This window comes from Ceratotherium simum, chromosome 17, assembly GCF_057802395.1.
Source record: "Ceratotherium simum simum isolate JZ-2026a chromosome 17, ASM5780239v1, whole genome shotgun sequence".
Taxonomy (NCBI): Eukaryota; Metazoa; Chordata; class Mammalia; order Perissodactyla; family Rhinocerotidae; genus Ceratotherium; species Ceratotherium simum.
The window spans coordinates 7,238,420-7,251,325 of record NC_141916.1 but is presented as its reverse complement, the minus strand read 5'-3'; the positions used below and the strand labels follow the sequence as shown (position 1 = coordinate 7,251,325).

Genomic DNA, 12,906 nt, shown 5'->3' with positions numbered 1-12,906 from the left:
GCAGAAAAATGGAGGTCTAAATTTGTGGTAGTAATCATTTATAAAATAGTCATCCAGAAGGTCCAGAAAATGCTGATGTTATTTTCAATAGATTCTCACCAAAATGAAAACATAAAATTTAAAACGGTCTCATAAAACTTTGGGACCTTTGGAAGGGGGTGGTAGCCCTCATTTTGAGAAAATATCATTCTCTATATCATAAATGAATGAACTCGACCACCCAAAGCTCATCTGCCTCACTACAGCCACACATTTAAAATAGCTTCTAAGTGCAGCCCTTCACTCAACTCTGCCCCATAAACCATTTTAGGTGACATTGAAGATGCCAGTGATGATGAGGTATGTCATTATTGCATATACAGATAGGAAAGAAAAACTGTTAATTAGAAACTGTTGACTTTAGAGATGTTAAACATGTGAAAAACAAAAACAAAAAACCCTGAGAGTCGCAGCATGGATGGGAAACCCCAGGGTGCGGCGCGTCGAGTGCGAACGTGGCACTCTGACTTCCACCTTGAGCTGGATGGCAGTCTCGCTCCTTAGCAGATGTGGGACCATGGGCAGGTCATGTCATCTCGCTGTGCCTCAGTCTACGTATCTGATATTAACAACGCCTACTTCCCACCACATTGCTGAGAGAATTAATGATTTCCTGTTACGGTATTTAACATGTGCCTAGCACTTATTAGCTGTCTTATTGCTGCCGTTACTATACATCTGGCAAGAGTGGAATCATGGATTTAACAAATCTTAAATGGTTTTCTTTAATCTGAATGAGTTCACCCAGTCTCAGTTGCCAAACCTTTAGACATTGTTTGAAATAAGTGGTAATGATTGCCTCCTCAGTGCGTTAGCGCTCTAGAAATAAAATAATCTTCTAAAATGGAGTCAATGCATCTTCTTAAACTGAAGAAGCACTCAGAGCCCTAAGGAGGGATGACTCAAACACAATGGGAGATAGTTTGCGTACTGCTTTGCATGACATTTGCATGCTTCCAGTTCATTTTTGCTTGAAGTGACAATCCACCCACCATCTGCTTCTTTTCTAGTCCCTTCTGATCCCCTAGGTGTGGAGTTGGCTGCCTTTGCCTGGGAAAAATAAAGCAACTGGTCCGCATCAAGTCTTTATCACACGTGCCTCTGTGGCTGGAGAACAGGGCAAGCCTGCCCCAGGCTGTGGACCAGCCACCTGACATGACTGTGGACCATTCCACACTGAGGGTGGCTGTTGACTCATCACCTAGGAAGCCACAAACAGCATCAGGCAGCTTCTCCTGAACACAGCCCCTGAGCGCATGCGCCTGATGGTTAAGTCAGATGACTCACAGCTCATAAGTGGCTTGGAAATAAGTCCTGACCACCAGTAGCTTCCAAATCAAACCAGCGCCAAGTTTCTCTTTTCCCGAGTGAGAATCATGAAGTGGTAGAGGACCTATGACAAAGATTTGCTCTCACTCTCACAACTGTCAAGATTTAAAGCAAACATACGACAGCTAATATCTGGCAATCAAGAAGAAAAATGAGCCCTTAATGAAGCAGGGCCCTGTTGTCAGAATCCTCTGTCAGCTCTAATCATTTGTTTAAATTGAGCCCTTGGATTCATGACTACCTGTCCACGAGTGACAACGGACCTACATTTACATAAGTCTGATCAAAGTTCACTTAGTTGCTGTTTCTTGGGAATGGCTGAATATTTGTGTAAACTCAAAAACCTATAATATATTATTAGCATATAAACTAGGCAACGATCCTATATAAGACATCAAATATCTGTTGTTCATACAAGAGCTGAAAATAGCACACTAATGAATAAGTGTCCTGTAAGTTATCCTTTGGACGGTGCAGACAAATACCAGCCCATAGTGCTCCTGGGTTTCTACGGGACATGTGACCCACATGTGAACAGCAAACCCAGCTAATCAGCCATCAAATCCCAAATTCATATCTGGATACTAGGGCAAGAATACTCTACATGTAATTAAGCTTATGAGGTTTTAGAGGTGCTGTTTTATCATAGGATAATTTTTTTTTTGGTCCTTTATAGTTTTAATAAAGATAAAAGTGCCTGTCAGGCTTTTCAAATTTTGGGGAATAATGTGTAAAAATTATACTTTTATGGACATTTAGGAAGACGGGAACCTCAGTTACACTAAAATCCTAAAAACTAACTCTAAGAAAGATAAAATAACCAAAAGATTAACCTTTCTAACACCACTTTACTTTCTAAAGTGTCACTCCTCAAAGGATAATCTTTAGAATGTCAGAAATCTTAGAGATTATTTGGTCCAATACCATCATTTTATAGATGCGGAAATCAAGATCCGGTCTAGAAATGGACACTAAAAAACGGGGCGGGGCCAAAAGCTCAGAAGTTGACTACAGAAGATGAACACTTGAGACTGGCAGGTCCTGGACAGGGGCCTGGAGCTCTGGGAAGTAGGACCAGAAGCCCGGGCTGGGCAGGTGGCTCTGGGGAGGAGCTTGGAGCGCTTTCCTCCAAGATGAGGAAAAGGCTTTGGGGAGGAGTGGCTTCAGTGAAAAGGATAACCCAACATGAAGGTATTCCAGGCACAGAAGTTGGGTTACCTTCTGAGTCAGGGGTCATCTGATGAGAGGGGCTTCCCTGGGATGAGGGGTGGGCCTGTCCCCAGGGAGTAAGACACTCGGTCACCTCCTTAGTCACTGGAAGGGCTAGGAAAGCAAACTTACTTCAAAGGACACGGAACTAGACGTGAAGACAGAAGGTGAATAGGAGTAAACAGTTGAACCATCAACTCGGTCTCAGAGCAGAAAGAATCACCTCCTTATCTGCTCATCTGCCTCCTCACAAGCTCAAGATCCAGAACAGAACAAGAGGCCCAGAGGCCGGCTCCTCAGTGCGTGTCTTAAGAGGCCCCTGAAGGTTGAGGATTCCTGTTTTTAAGATGCTCCATCTCTGGGTGACGAAGGAGAGGAGGAGCAGCAGGTGTGCTGGTTAGTCTCCCCTTCACCCCACCCCCACCCCGATGACGCCATCCTGGCCTGTGTCTGTGTCCTGGCAGGCTGACCTCTGTGACCTGTACTCCCCGGGCTACCTGTCACCTAGCTTCCCACCCGGCTCATCCAATGGGAAGCCCTGGCATGAGATGGGGGGACTGGAGAAGAAAGGAGCCAGAGTGTTTCTTCCCATTCCCTGCTGTAGCTCCTGCCCAGGGGGCTCCATCAGTGGCCCCACTCTCCTGGGCTGTGCTGTAGCATTTCCTCCTTGGTCCCTGCAGGCCCAGGGTGGTAAATTCCTTCCCGGGCCTCAATGCTCCTGACCTGTGCCCTCTCACTCCTTCATTCAGTTAACCCATCTGAGTTGGAGTATGTCCCCTGGCAGGACCATGACGTGACACTAGGGAAGGGAAGCCATGGGACAAACACAGCATCTTGTACGTACTTCCATTTACCTGGCAAGATCTTATATTGAAACTGAGATCTCTTACAGAGTAGAGTGGAAAATCCACACACACTTTTAAAATAAACAGACCTTCAAACAACATCAGTCTTCAACCCCCAAATACTGCTGCTGTGGCAGTTCCCTCTGCTTTGGTTTCGGGAACTTTAGTGGGAAGACTGGGGAGGATGCTTTACTAGGGGGAATGAGACTCCCTCAGGCCTAAGTCTCCTGTGCTGTAAATGGAAGTAAAATTAAGGTGAACTCCTTGATTGCCTGCAGGTAGTCAGTCCTCCAGGCTACAGGGCAGCAGCCGCAACCTGCTGGAGCCAGGGCAGGGGAGGGAGGTGGGGTCGGGCCTCAGGAGGGCCAGAGCAAGCAGGGTTGCCGAGAAGAGGCATGTGACCTAGGGCAAGGGGAGAGAGGAAGGAGAGTCCCCTAAGACTGCAGCCCACGCAGGAAATTGCTCATCCTCCGAGGACATCGTGGTTAGAGTCCAGAACTTTCCTTTCAGAATAAAGACTCAGTCTTTAGCAAAAAGTCCTGCTGTAAAGCCAACATATTTTGTTACTAATGGGGCAGACACATGTGTAATACATATTAGAATATGTTTCATAAAGTCTGTAATTTAAAAATTCCCCTCACCTACTGTGAGCAAGCATAAGTTATTTAAAATAAAATTAACACAAGTTTATCTTATTCTCTGGTAATGCTGGATAGAGTAAGGGTCAACCATAACCTCTTGGCCAAAATTTCTTTCAGCTGAACCTGAAGAGAGGTGATTGTAGCCTTTAAGGGCATGTGAATAAAAGGAGAAACTCCTGGGCCCCTGGCAGGGGACAGTGGAAAGTCACTGAGCAGAAGTGGAAACAGCTGGAGAGTCCTCCTGGGTCCCCTCCAAACACTCACGTCATTCAAATCCCTTCCCTCATCGTCATTTATTATCCTTCTGCTAAGCTTTCATTGAAAAACAGGTTCCGAAGTCAAAAAACGTTCGAATACAACTGGTTTAGATGAATCGCAGGAATACACACAAGCTGCTACTAGGGACAAGCAGAAGATGCTTTTACCTTCTAATACGGCCTGGTGATTCTTCTTCAATGCATTTTTATTCAGATGTTGATGCTTATTTTTCACAATATCAAATCCCAAGCAGAATTACTTTATTTCTAATCATTTAAAATTTTTTTTTTTTTTTCCTGAGGAAGATTGTCCCTGAGCTAACATCTGTGCCAATACTCCTCCACTTTGCATGTGGGACATGGCCACAGCATGGCTTGGTGAGTGGTGTGTAGGTCTGCTCCCAGGATCTGAGCCCGTGAACCCCAGGCCACCAAAGCAGAGCACGCAAACTTAACCACTACACCACTGGGACGGCCCCCATTTAATGTATTTTTTTTTTTTTTGGTGAAGAAGACTAGCCCTGAGCTAACATCTGCTGCCAATCCTCCTCTTTTTTGCTGAGGAAGATTGGCCCTGGGCTAACATCCGTGCCCATCTTCTTCTACTTAACATGGGATGCCACCACAGCATGGTTTGATAGGCGGTGTGTTGGTCCGCGCCCAGGATCCGAACCCACGAACCCCGGGCTGCCGAAGCGGAGCGCACGAACTTAACCACTATGCCACCAGGCCAGCCCAACCATTTTAATATATTTTTAAAGATATTTAAAGTTATCAGAAGGCATTAGAAATTAGTAAGGACAGACGCTAACTTGCTTACCTGCTATCCCCAGCATTGGCCACATACAGCTTCCCCAAAAGGCAAACCACAACAAGGGCCGTGCAGCCGCCAGATATGTTATAGGAACTCCTCTCTCGTTCTATCTGTAGGTCCTGGAGAAGAAAACAAAGTCAGTTGTGCGGGAACTCCCCCAAAGTCTTTTTTAGCCTTGCTCCCTTAACACGGCCCTGAGAGGTCGAATGTGCCTCAAAGACAGACAAGAAAATCTTTAGTATTTGCTTTTCCACCACCTGATGAGCATTTCTGGAGGGGACACTGGCACAAAACTGTCACCTAGCAAGCCATCTGTGGATCAGAGACAGAAAACAAGGGATAGCAAACAGATACAATCAGATAAAAATGAGAAGAATAAAACCAATTGTATTCAATAAATATCATAGCTTATGAAAAATCTAGTCTTTGTATGGACTGCCTGCTCCGCCACGTGGAAATACAATACAGATGTGAAGTGCAAGGACCTGATCAATGTTTTTTTTTTTTTTGAAGATTTTATTTTATTTATTTTCCCCCCCAAAGCCCCAGTAGATAGTTGTATGTCATAGCTGCACATCCTTCTAGTTGCTGTATGTGGGACTCGGCCTCAGAATGGACGAAGAAGTGGTGCCTCGGTGCGCACCCGGGATCCGAACCCGGGCCACCAGCATCAGAGCACGCGCACTTAACCACCAAGCCACGGGGCCGGCCCTGATCAATGTTTTTAACCCCAAAGTCTCCAATAAAGAGTTTCTTTTATAGCTAGATGAGAGGTGACTTGAAGGACTGTGTTCTCTATTCAACACAGGCAGGAGTCAACCCTGTGTTACTGATCAAAGACGGACACTTCCAAACTCTGATCTGACTTCTCTTCCCAGAGCCACTGATTCACCACAGTGCCCCAGGTTCAGAGGAACAGCCAACATCCACCGAGCACTCCCTCTGTGTCAGGCAGTGCACTAGCACTTTACACAGGGAATCCCATCTCATCCTCACAACCATATCATTAACCCCACTGTTCAGATGCAGAGAGGTGGGGGACCCTGCCCACGTTCACCTGGCTGGAGTTTGGATTCCAACCTAGTTCTCCTCCTCCAGAGCCTGTCATCACCTGCCACCTAATGAGACCTCCCCAAGAAGATTAAAAATAGGGCAACCCTTCTACTGACAGGTATGCATCACCCTCAAGACAGATGTCTTTGTAATTCTGTGTCAGGGACAGAAGCAAGGGTTCTTTGACCTTAGAAAAACGTGAGTTGAGTTAGGAAAAGAAACTGAATGCCTGCTAAAATAATGCCAAACGTTCCTGTAGTCATCTACTGCTGGGGCAGAGGGTGGGAGAACGGGGGCGGGTAATCATTACAGAAGAGGAGGAAATGGTGCCTGGCTGATTCTGAGGGTGCTGTTGGCAGACCTCGGGCCAGGGCACTTTTGTGATTCTTAGAAACCCACAGAATTAGGGCTCAGGTGCTTCAGCCCGCCTCCTCCCAGACAAGGGGAGAGATGTCAGTAACCCAGCATTCACCAGCAACCACTTTGCTCCAGGGGCCAGAGGTGGTAACAGAAAGTAAGGCAAATCACCAGTGGGAACTGGGAACAGGAGAAGAGCCTAAGCTGAGGGCACAGGTTAACAACAGCATACTGGTTGAAAAGTCAGTCGAGAAAAAGTACCAAGACAGGACCTAAGAGAAACTAACGTCTTGCGAATGAACTGGGTAAGGTGGGAGGCTGAGGATCCCCCGGGAGGGGGCAGGAATGTGTGTGGGATGGGGCAGTTTAGAGCAAGTAAAGGAGAACTCCAGCGAGGGAGGGAGCGGACAGCAGCATCAAAGCCGCAGGAGGGTCAAGCACGAGGCCCACCTGCAAAGACCGTACTGGGTTTTTAACGTTTACTTCAACTCTGTATAACTTAGCTTTCGTAAAGGACCGTCGTGCTGATTAAATAAGACGGCCTCTGTGAGGGGCTCAGCAGGCCAACTAGATCCTTCCCACTGCCTGGAAGCTTCGTGATTGACAGGGGAGACCTCTCTTGCTATTGTTTGACCCTCAACACCTATACCGGACCAGGTAAGAGGTAGTTGAACAAATGTCTGTTAAACGAGCAAATGAAGAAATACATTCAAAAATGCCTGGGTTTCCAAATCGTCTCCCTACCACCTTTCCTCTGCCTTAACATGAGAAATGAGTTCCACAATTCACGAATGAAAAGCTTACCATGCAAATAAATGCTCACTGGGATGACAATTAAGTACGAACCCGTGCTTCAGTTAAAATGCAGTCAACTGACAAGAAGGAGTGGTTATCAGAACCTACATGGGGATGGCTAGTGGGTGAAGAGGAGGAGGGGCACGGATGTCAGCCGGGTAGGACTGTCAGAAGGAAGTGAAAGAGAGAGTGAGAGAAAACACAAAGGCCTCACAAGTTTCGCCTGTTTACCCTCCAAAGAATGCATTAAAACAGAACCAACAACCCTATTCACAAAGGAACTTGTGGGTGGATTTATCTATTTATTTTTTTTGCATTTAAATAAATAATAAAAAGTGGATACTTTGATACATATTTCATCAAATTAATATATAAATTGGTATATAAAGTCCACACCCAATACTACAGTTTTTAATATTTTGGAAGGAACTGCTCTAGCTACAGAAACTATCCTTTCACATCCAGAATCAATATTTGCTTGAATACCTAAAGTCAATTTTTATTAAAAATCCCTTGAGCACCCAACTGCTTGCATGCTGTATATGGACCGGGGTGTGAATGATGCCCGACAGACTTAAATCATCAGTGGGATCCAAAAGGGGGAGAAACAGTGTAGTGCGGAGTCCACGGGAAGGAGCCGTTCACATCAAGGAAGTCCTCCGGGACTCACACAAGTTTATTCTGCATCAGAGGTGCATTAGTTACCATGGTTTACATCAAAAGAAAATCTGATTGTGAAATTATTTAATCCTTAAAAAAAAAATCAAGACAGAGTGTTTGACACTAAGATTTTCTGCTACAGCATATTTGCCTTTATTTTTTTGGGAAAGATTCCAGTTAGCTCGCCCAGTCCATCTCCTGCTGTTACATTAGCAGCGTGATTCAGTATTTTTTTGTAACTGATTTCGTTTCTTTCATCTTTTCCTACGTTTCAATTATGTTCCCTCCGTAGTTCCCCCAGCAGAAGGAATGCTAAATTTGGGAGCACTGTCACATAAACAGTGGACCAAAGTCTAGCTACTTTTTATCCCAAGAAACTTTGCTAAAACGCTCATGCTTTCAGTCCCCCCACTTTGTGTGGTAACATACATGTGTGTGTATGCACTTGCACACACACGTATGTACACACACACACTTTAATTACATGCGTGCTCTCTGGGATCACAGTGATAAGGATTTGAAAGATGTTTCCATAGACTTCGTCCCCCTGAAGGATTCACTGACATTAAAATACACTCTTTTATTTCTTCTCAAACTGGGTGTAACTAGAACATAGTCTAAAAATAATTGCTTCCCCTCCCCTCCCTAGAAGCCAAAATAGCACACTTATTTTTTCCTACACCACCTACTCCCCTTTAAAAGAAGTTTCACAAAATCTTAGTACTGACAGGAACATTAAAGGACCACCTCGGTGGTTCTTTTACAACCAGATCAAACATGATAAATGAAGTCAATAAAGATGCATTTATTGTGGAATTAACTACCTATGTTCTTCAAACTCTCAGCTTTTCCAATTAGCTTAAGCTTCTCATAGTCTAGGTAAAAAATACAGAAAAATGTGTAATTATTATTAAAACCCTCAAGTTTTGGTATTTTTTCAAAAAAATCAATGAAATCATGGGAAAAACGGCCCACTGCTCTGTGCTAAACAAGGACCAATTTGGAATATTTCCCCATTTTAGCTGTCAGTAAACTCCAAGACATAAGTCTACAATAACTTATTAGCAAAACACATGCTATCATTTCTTTTCATGTATGGTCTAAAAGGATCAACTTAAATGACTCCTAAGATTCAATTAATAAGATAATTGATGTATCTGCCCAATTAAGAGTTCTGAAGCTCCCTCAAGGCTGCTTTCTACTTAGCAGGATGGATTTCTCTTGTGCTGTGTCTGTCTAAATATTACATTTAAGCTAGGTTTATCTTTAAATCAAAGAATGGATCCAATTTTTAAGACCTGGGATTTTATCTTGCTCCTTTTTGTTGTAAGGCAAGAGTGGGGGCAATGAGGGGAAGAGAGATGTGTGTGAAATGAGACTAATTCAGCAGGAAAGAACTGCGAGAAAGAAAATATATTGCCCGGGATGGTTGTAATTTGGTTTGAAAGTCCCAGAGATGATGCAACTCCAGGATTATTCTTTGTTGCTGCCCATTTCAGGTTGCAAGAGGAAAGCCATGCCAGACAACAGAAGCGAGCGAGGGTGGGGTAGTTTCTATAGGACTGGCAGCTCCCCATGGCTGGGTTAAAACACGGTTCTGAGCACACTGCCAATAGTATCAGTCACAAATAATAAGATTCTGCATGGTTTTAGTATCTGGGTCTGATTTCGGTTTATTCTGAGAACAAGCCAATCTGTCAGCCAGGCAAGCGGAAAGGAGAAAACCAGTCTGTGCTGCCTAATATTGCCACCTGCTGGCTGTCAGTGGAATCAGATGCTCATTCCTTCCTGGAGGAACTTCCTGTTCTACCAAAAACAGAACAAAACTCTCCCTTAAATACAGACAGATACGCAGGTCCACAACTTACCACGAATATGCTAATTTTTGAAAACATTAGGATTTTAAAACTATAAATAAGCTTTGCATTCATCCGCCTCTTTTTCACTATATGGTTTTTTACCAACGAAGCCAAGCTGAGTGGTATTTCCAACCATGTGCATACATAGAAAGATGTACGGTAGTTTTACCGTACAAAATTGCTATTTTTCTCCCTTCATCACAACCAAACTTCTAGAACATTCTTCACTGTGGCAAGGAATCTATACCCTCATTGAAAAGGAAATAGGACAGAATTTTGAGATCCCCCCTGCCTGTGTGCAGAACTCCAATCCTGTAGGGGGCAGGAGAGCAAAGGTCTCCCAGGAATGGAAGTGACTTCCTTCACCTGTCTGAAATGCTGACTATTCAACCCTGTTTCTGGAGGGTGGGGAAGTAGGGAGGAGACTGTTATTCACATCTATCATCCTTGCAAGCAACAACCTCAACGTAACAGGGACAAAACTTAGCTGCTAAAGTAGGCGCTGTTACAAGGCGTTGCTGGCAGAACTGAAGTCAGTGAAAAGGCTCCTGTGATTCCAGGCCTCGAGGAAGCCCCAGTTCATCTTCCGTAGTGGACACAGGAGGAACTGTCTACGCAGCCATCTCACTATGAAGGAAGATCCAAGATGAGATACAAGAAGGGAGCTGCAGGGCCCTGGCCTCTGCCAGCACGCGCAGTATTAGGGGTCAGGGGTCACCTTTACCACAAGCCACGCGCTGCGCCGGGCAACCAAGAGTCAAAGAGGAAGGGAAAGTGGGGCCCTCAGAGAAGCTTCGGTATATTTGACGAAACTGCTATCCTCTCCTCTTGTTCAAAGCTTTTTCTTTTTCCACTTATGTGAGTCTATATTTTGCAAGCTAGTACTTACTTTTTCCTAGAAATAAGTACTGTGTATTCTGGCTTGGTGTTTCTGAATCTTCTTAAGGGATTCTCTCGTTCGGATAGATGTCAACATCTCACCCCCCACTTCATGTTACTTAGAACATCAAAATACATGAGCTATTGCGTATCTCTAGAGTCACAGATCGTGCGACTACTGACGCCCCCAGATATAAAATCTAATCTCCTACTTCTAGACCCCCATGGTGTCAAGAAGAATGTTGTTTATAAAATATAAGCTCAATAAACACTAGTGACTGAGAAGGCCTTGCAGAGAGAGAGACCCAAGACCTCTGGTTCTACATTGCTGAACGGCTGCAAAGAAAACAAAACCCCAAACGAAAGGCAAGCTTGGCCTTTAAGGACATTATAAGTTACATTCTGGATCTCAGGACGGGTAGCTGCAAAGATGTCATCAGTAAGGCACATTTGAGGCTTGGGTGCTGGGCTTGGAGAATTTTTAGGGATTAAAAGTGGGAGAGAAAGCAAGAGAGCCACAAAGCGGAAATGGCTGAATCTTATTTAATATTGAGTTTTCGTATTATAGAGGATCAGAATGGTACACTACCGAAAGAACGCCTAGAAACAGGAAAGCCAGAAAGTGGGTGGTCATTGGGAGGAAAAAATTTAGGAAGAGCTGGGAAATTCTAAACCTGCCCTCTCTGAAAGGCCTGAAGAGGAACCACCAAGATCAGGCCAACAAGATAAGGAAATCAGCTACGGAGTCGGGCATTTCCAAAAAGCAAAGTTTACCTTCAAACACTGACTCGCAGAAACCTAACACTGAGAGGGGGAGGAGAGAAAAAGCATTTTAGGAGTTGGCAATGGCCTTCCGGGCCATTAAATCGAGAGTGTGCTGTATCATTTCTGTGTGGTGGGTTCTGAAGCTCACCCCAAGCAATCTAATGGTTGTCAGGCACGTTTCTTTGACACTGGAGTCGATTTTTCCTGAAGCAAAGAAACAAGAGCATCTCTCTGTGATTAGGGCAAACATAAGACGTCATCCACGCAGGGACACTCCTGAGAGTAAAAGGGGGCAGTACGAATAAGTACTCTGGGCCAACAGGCATCAGCGGGCTCGGTCCCCAGCAGAGCAGGAGGTAGAGCCACCCGCCGGGCACCCAGAGAACACAGAAGGATGAGTGTTCTCACTTCAGAGGGCCAAGCACACAGTGCCAAGTCCAGGCGGGCCTCCGGCACGTGGGGGCTGGAGAGAGAATCCGGGAAAAACAAGTGTGAAGAGGAAGTCGTGGGATGGGACGGACTGGACTGCAGAAGAGGAGGCGTGGCTTAAAGCCCAAAACTCAGAATACCGCACAGCAGGTCCTCAGAGGGGCGTCCCAGACCGTCTCCCGAGTTCACCTGCCATCATTCCTACCCCTGAAGTCTCTCTCGAACCACGGTGGGCGGCAGCCTGGTCCCCCCGCGTTCCCTGCGCTGTGGTCCTTCACTCAGACGGTCTCCTCCCCAGGACGCGCTCCGGCCCCCACGTTGTGTCTGCTTCGCCCCTAGCTCCGCCCCCGCATCCCCGCCCCCAGGAGCCCTCCGCCTCGTCTCTTTATCAGACTCCTTCACCCTGCAGTTCTCCTCTCAGGTCCTTCCCATCCAGATTTTCCTTGTTTATACCCGACTTTGCCTCATTTGTTCAATGCTCTTTTCCCAATTAGGCCTGGCATATAGTGAGTTCTCGACGGACATGTATCGATTGAATGAATTACACGGGAAAGGGACACGATATTTTCGCTGGCAACTAAAGTGTCCAAGACAAATTTCAGGTAATGAACTGACTAGTTAAAAGCTGAAAAAAAATCTGAAAGACAAGAATGAGGCTCTTTACTACTATTTTTCTGAATGAGCCTCTCGTTTCAAATAGAGCTGTTGCTAGTAACCCTGAGCCGGTAATGGGCAGAAACAGCCTGAAAGGCAGTGGAGACCCGACTCAGTGCGACACTGGCCTCTAGTGGACAAAACTGAGAATTCAGCAGCTCCCAGGAAAAGTGTTCCACGATCCCAGCAACTACTGAAGGAAATGGAAAACCCAACGTTTCTTGGGTTTTTCACCTCTATCACGTAGGCTGACTTTTTTTTCCATTACAGGGAGAGCCCATTGTCAAATTTTACCTCAATTAAATATTTAGCATTCTGAAC

General features: G+C 45.3%; 1 protein-coding gene across 2 annotated transcripts in view; it reads right to left on the bottom strand.

The window, feature by feature from the left end:
- PPM1H (protein phosphatase, Mg2+/Mn2+ dependent 1H) overlaps positions 1-12,906 on the bottom strand; it is a 247,660-nt gene that overhangs the window by 121,281 nt on the left and 113,473 nt on the right. For both annotated transcript variants that reach the window (XM_087442091.1, XM_004429361.3), the window contains exon 4: positions 5,141-5,253. In XM_087442091.1, coding sequence (XP_087298217.1) covers positions 5,141-5,253 — 113 coding nt within the window. The remainder of the gene's footprint in view (positions 1-5,140; positions 5,254-12,906) is intronic.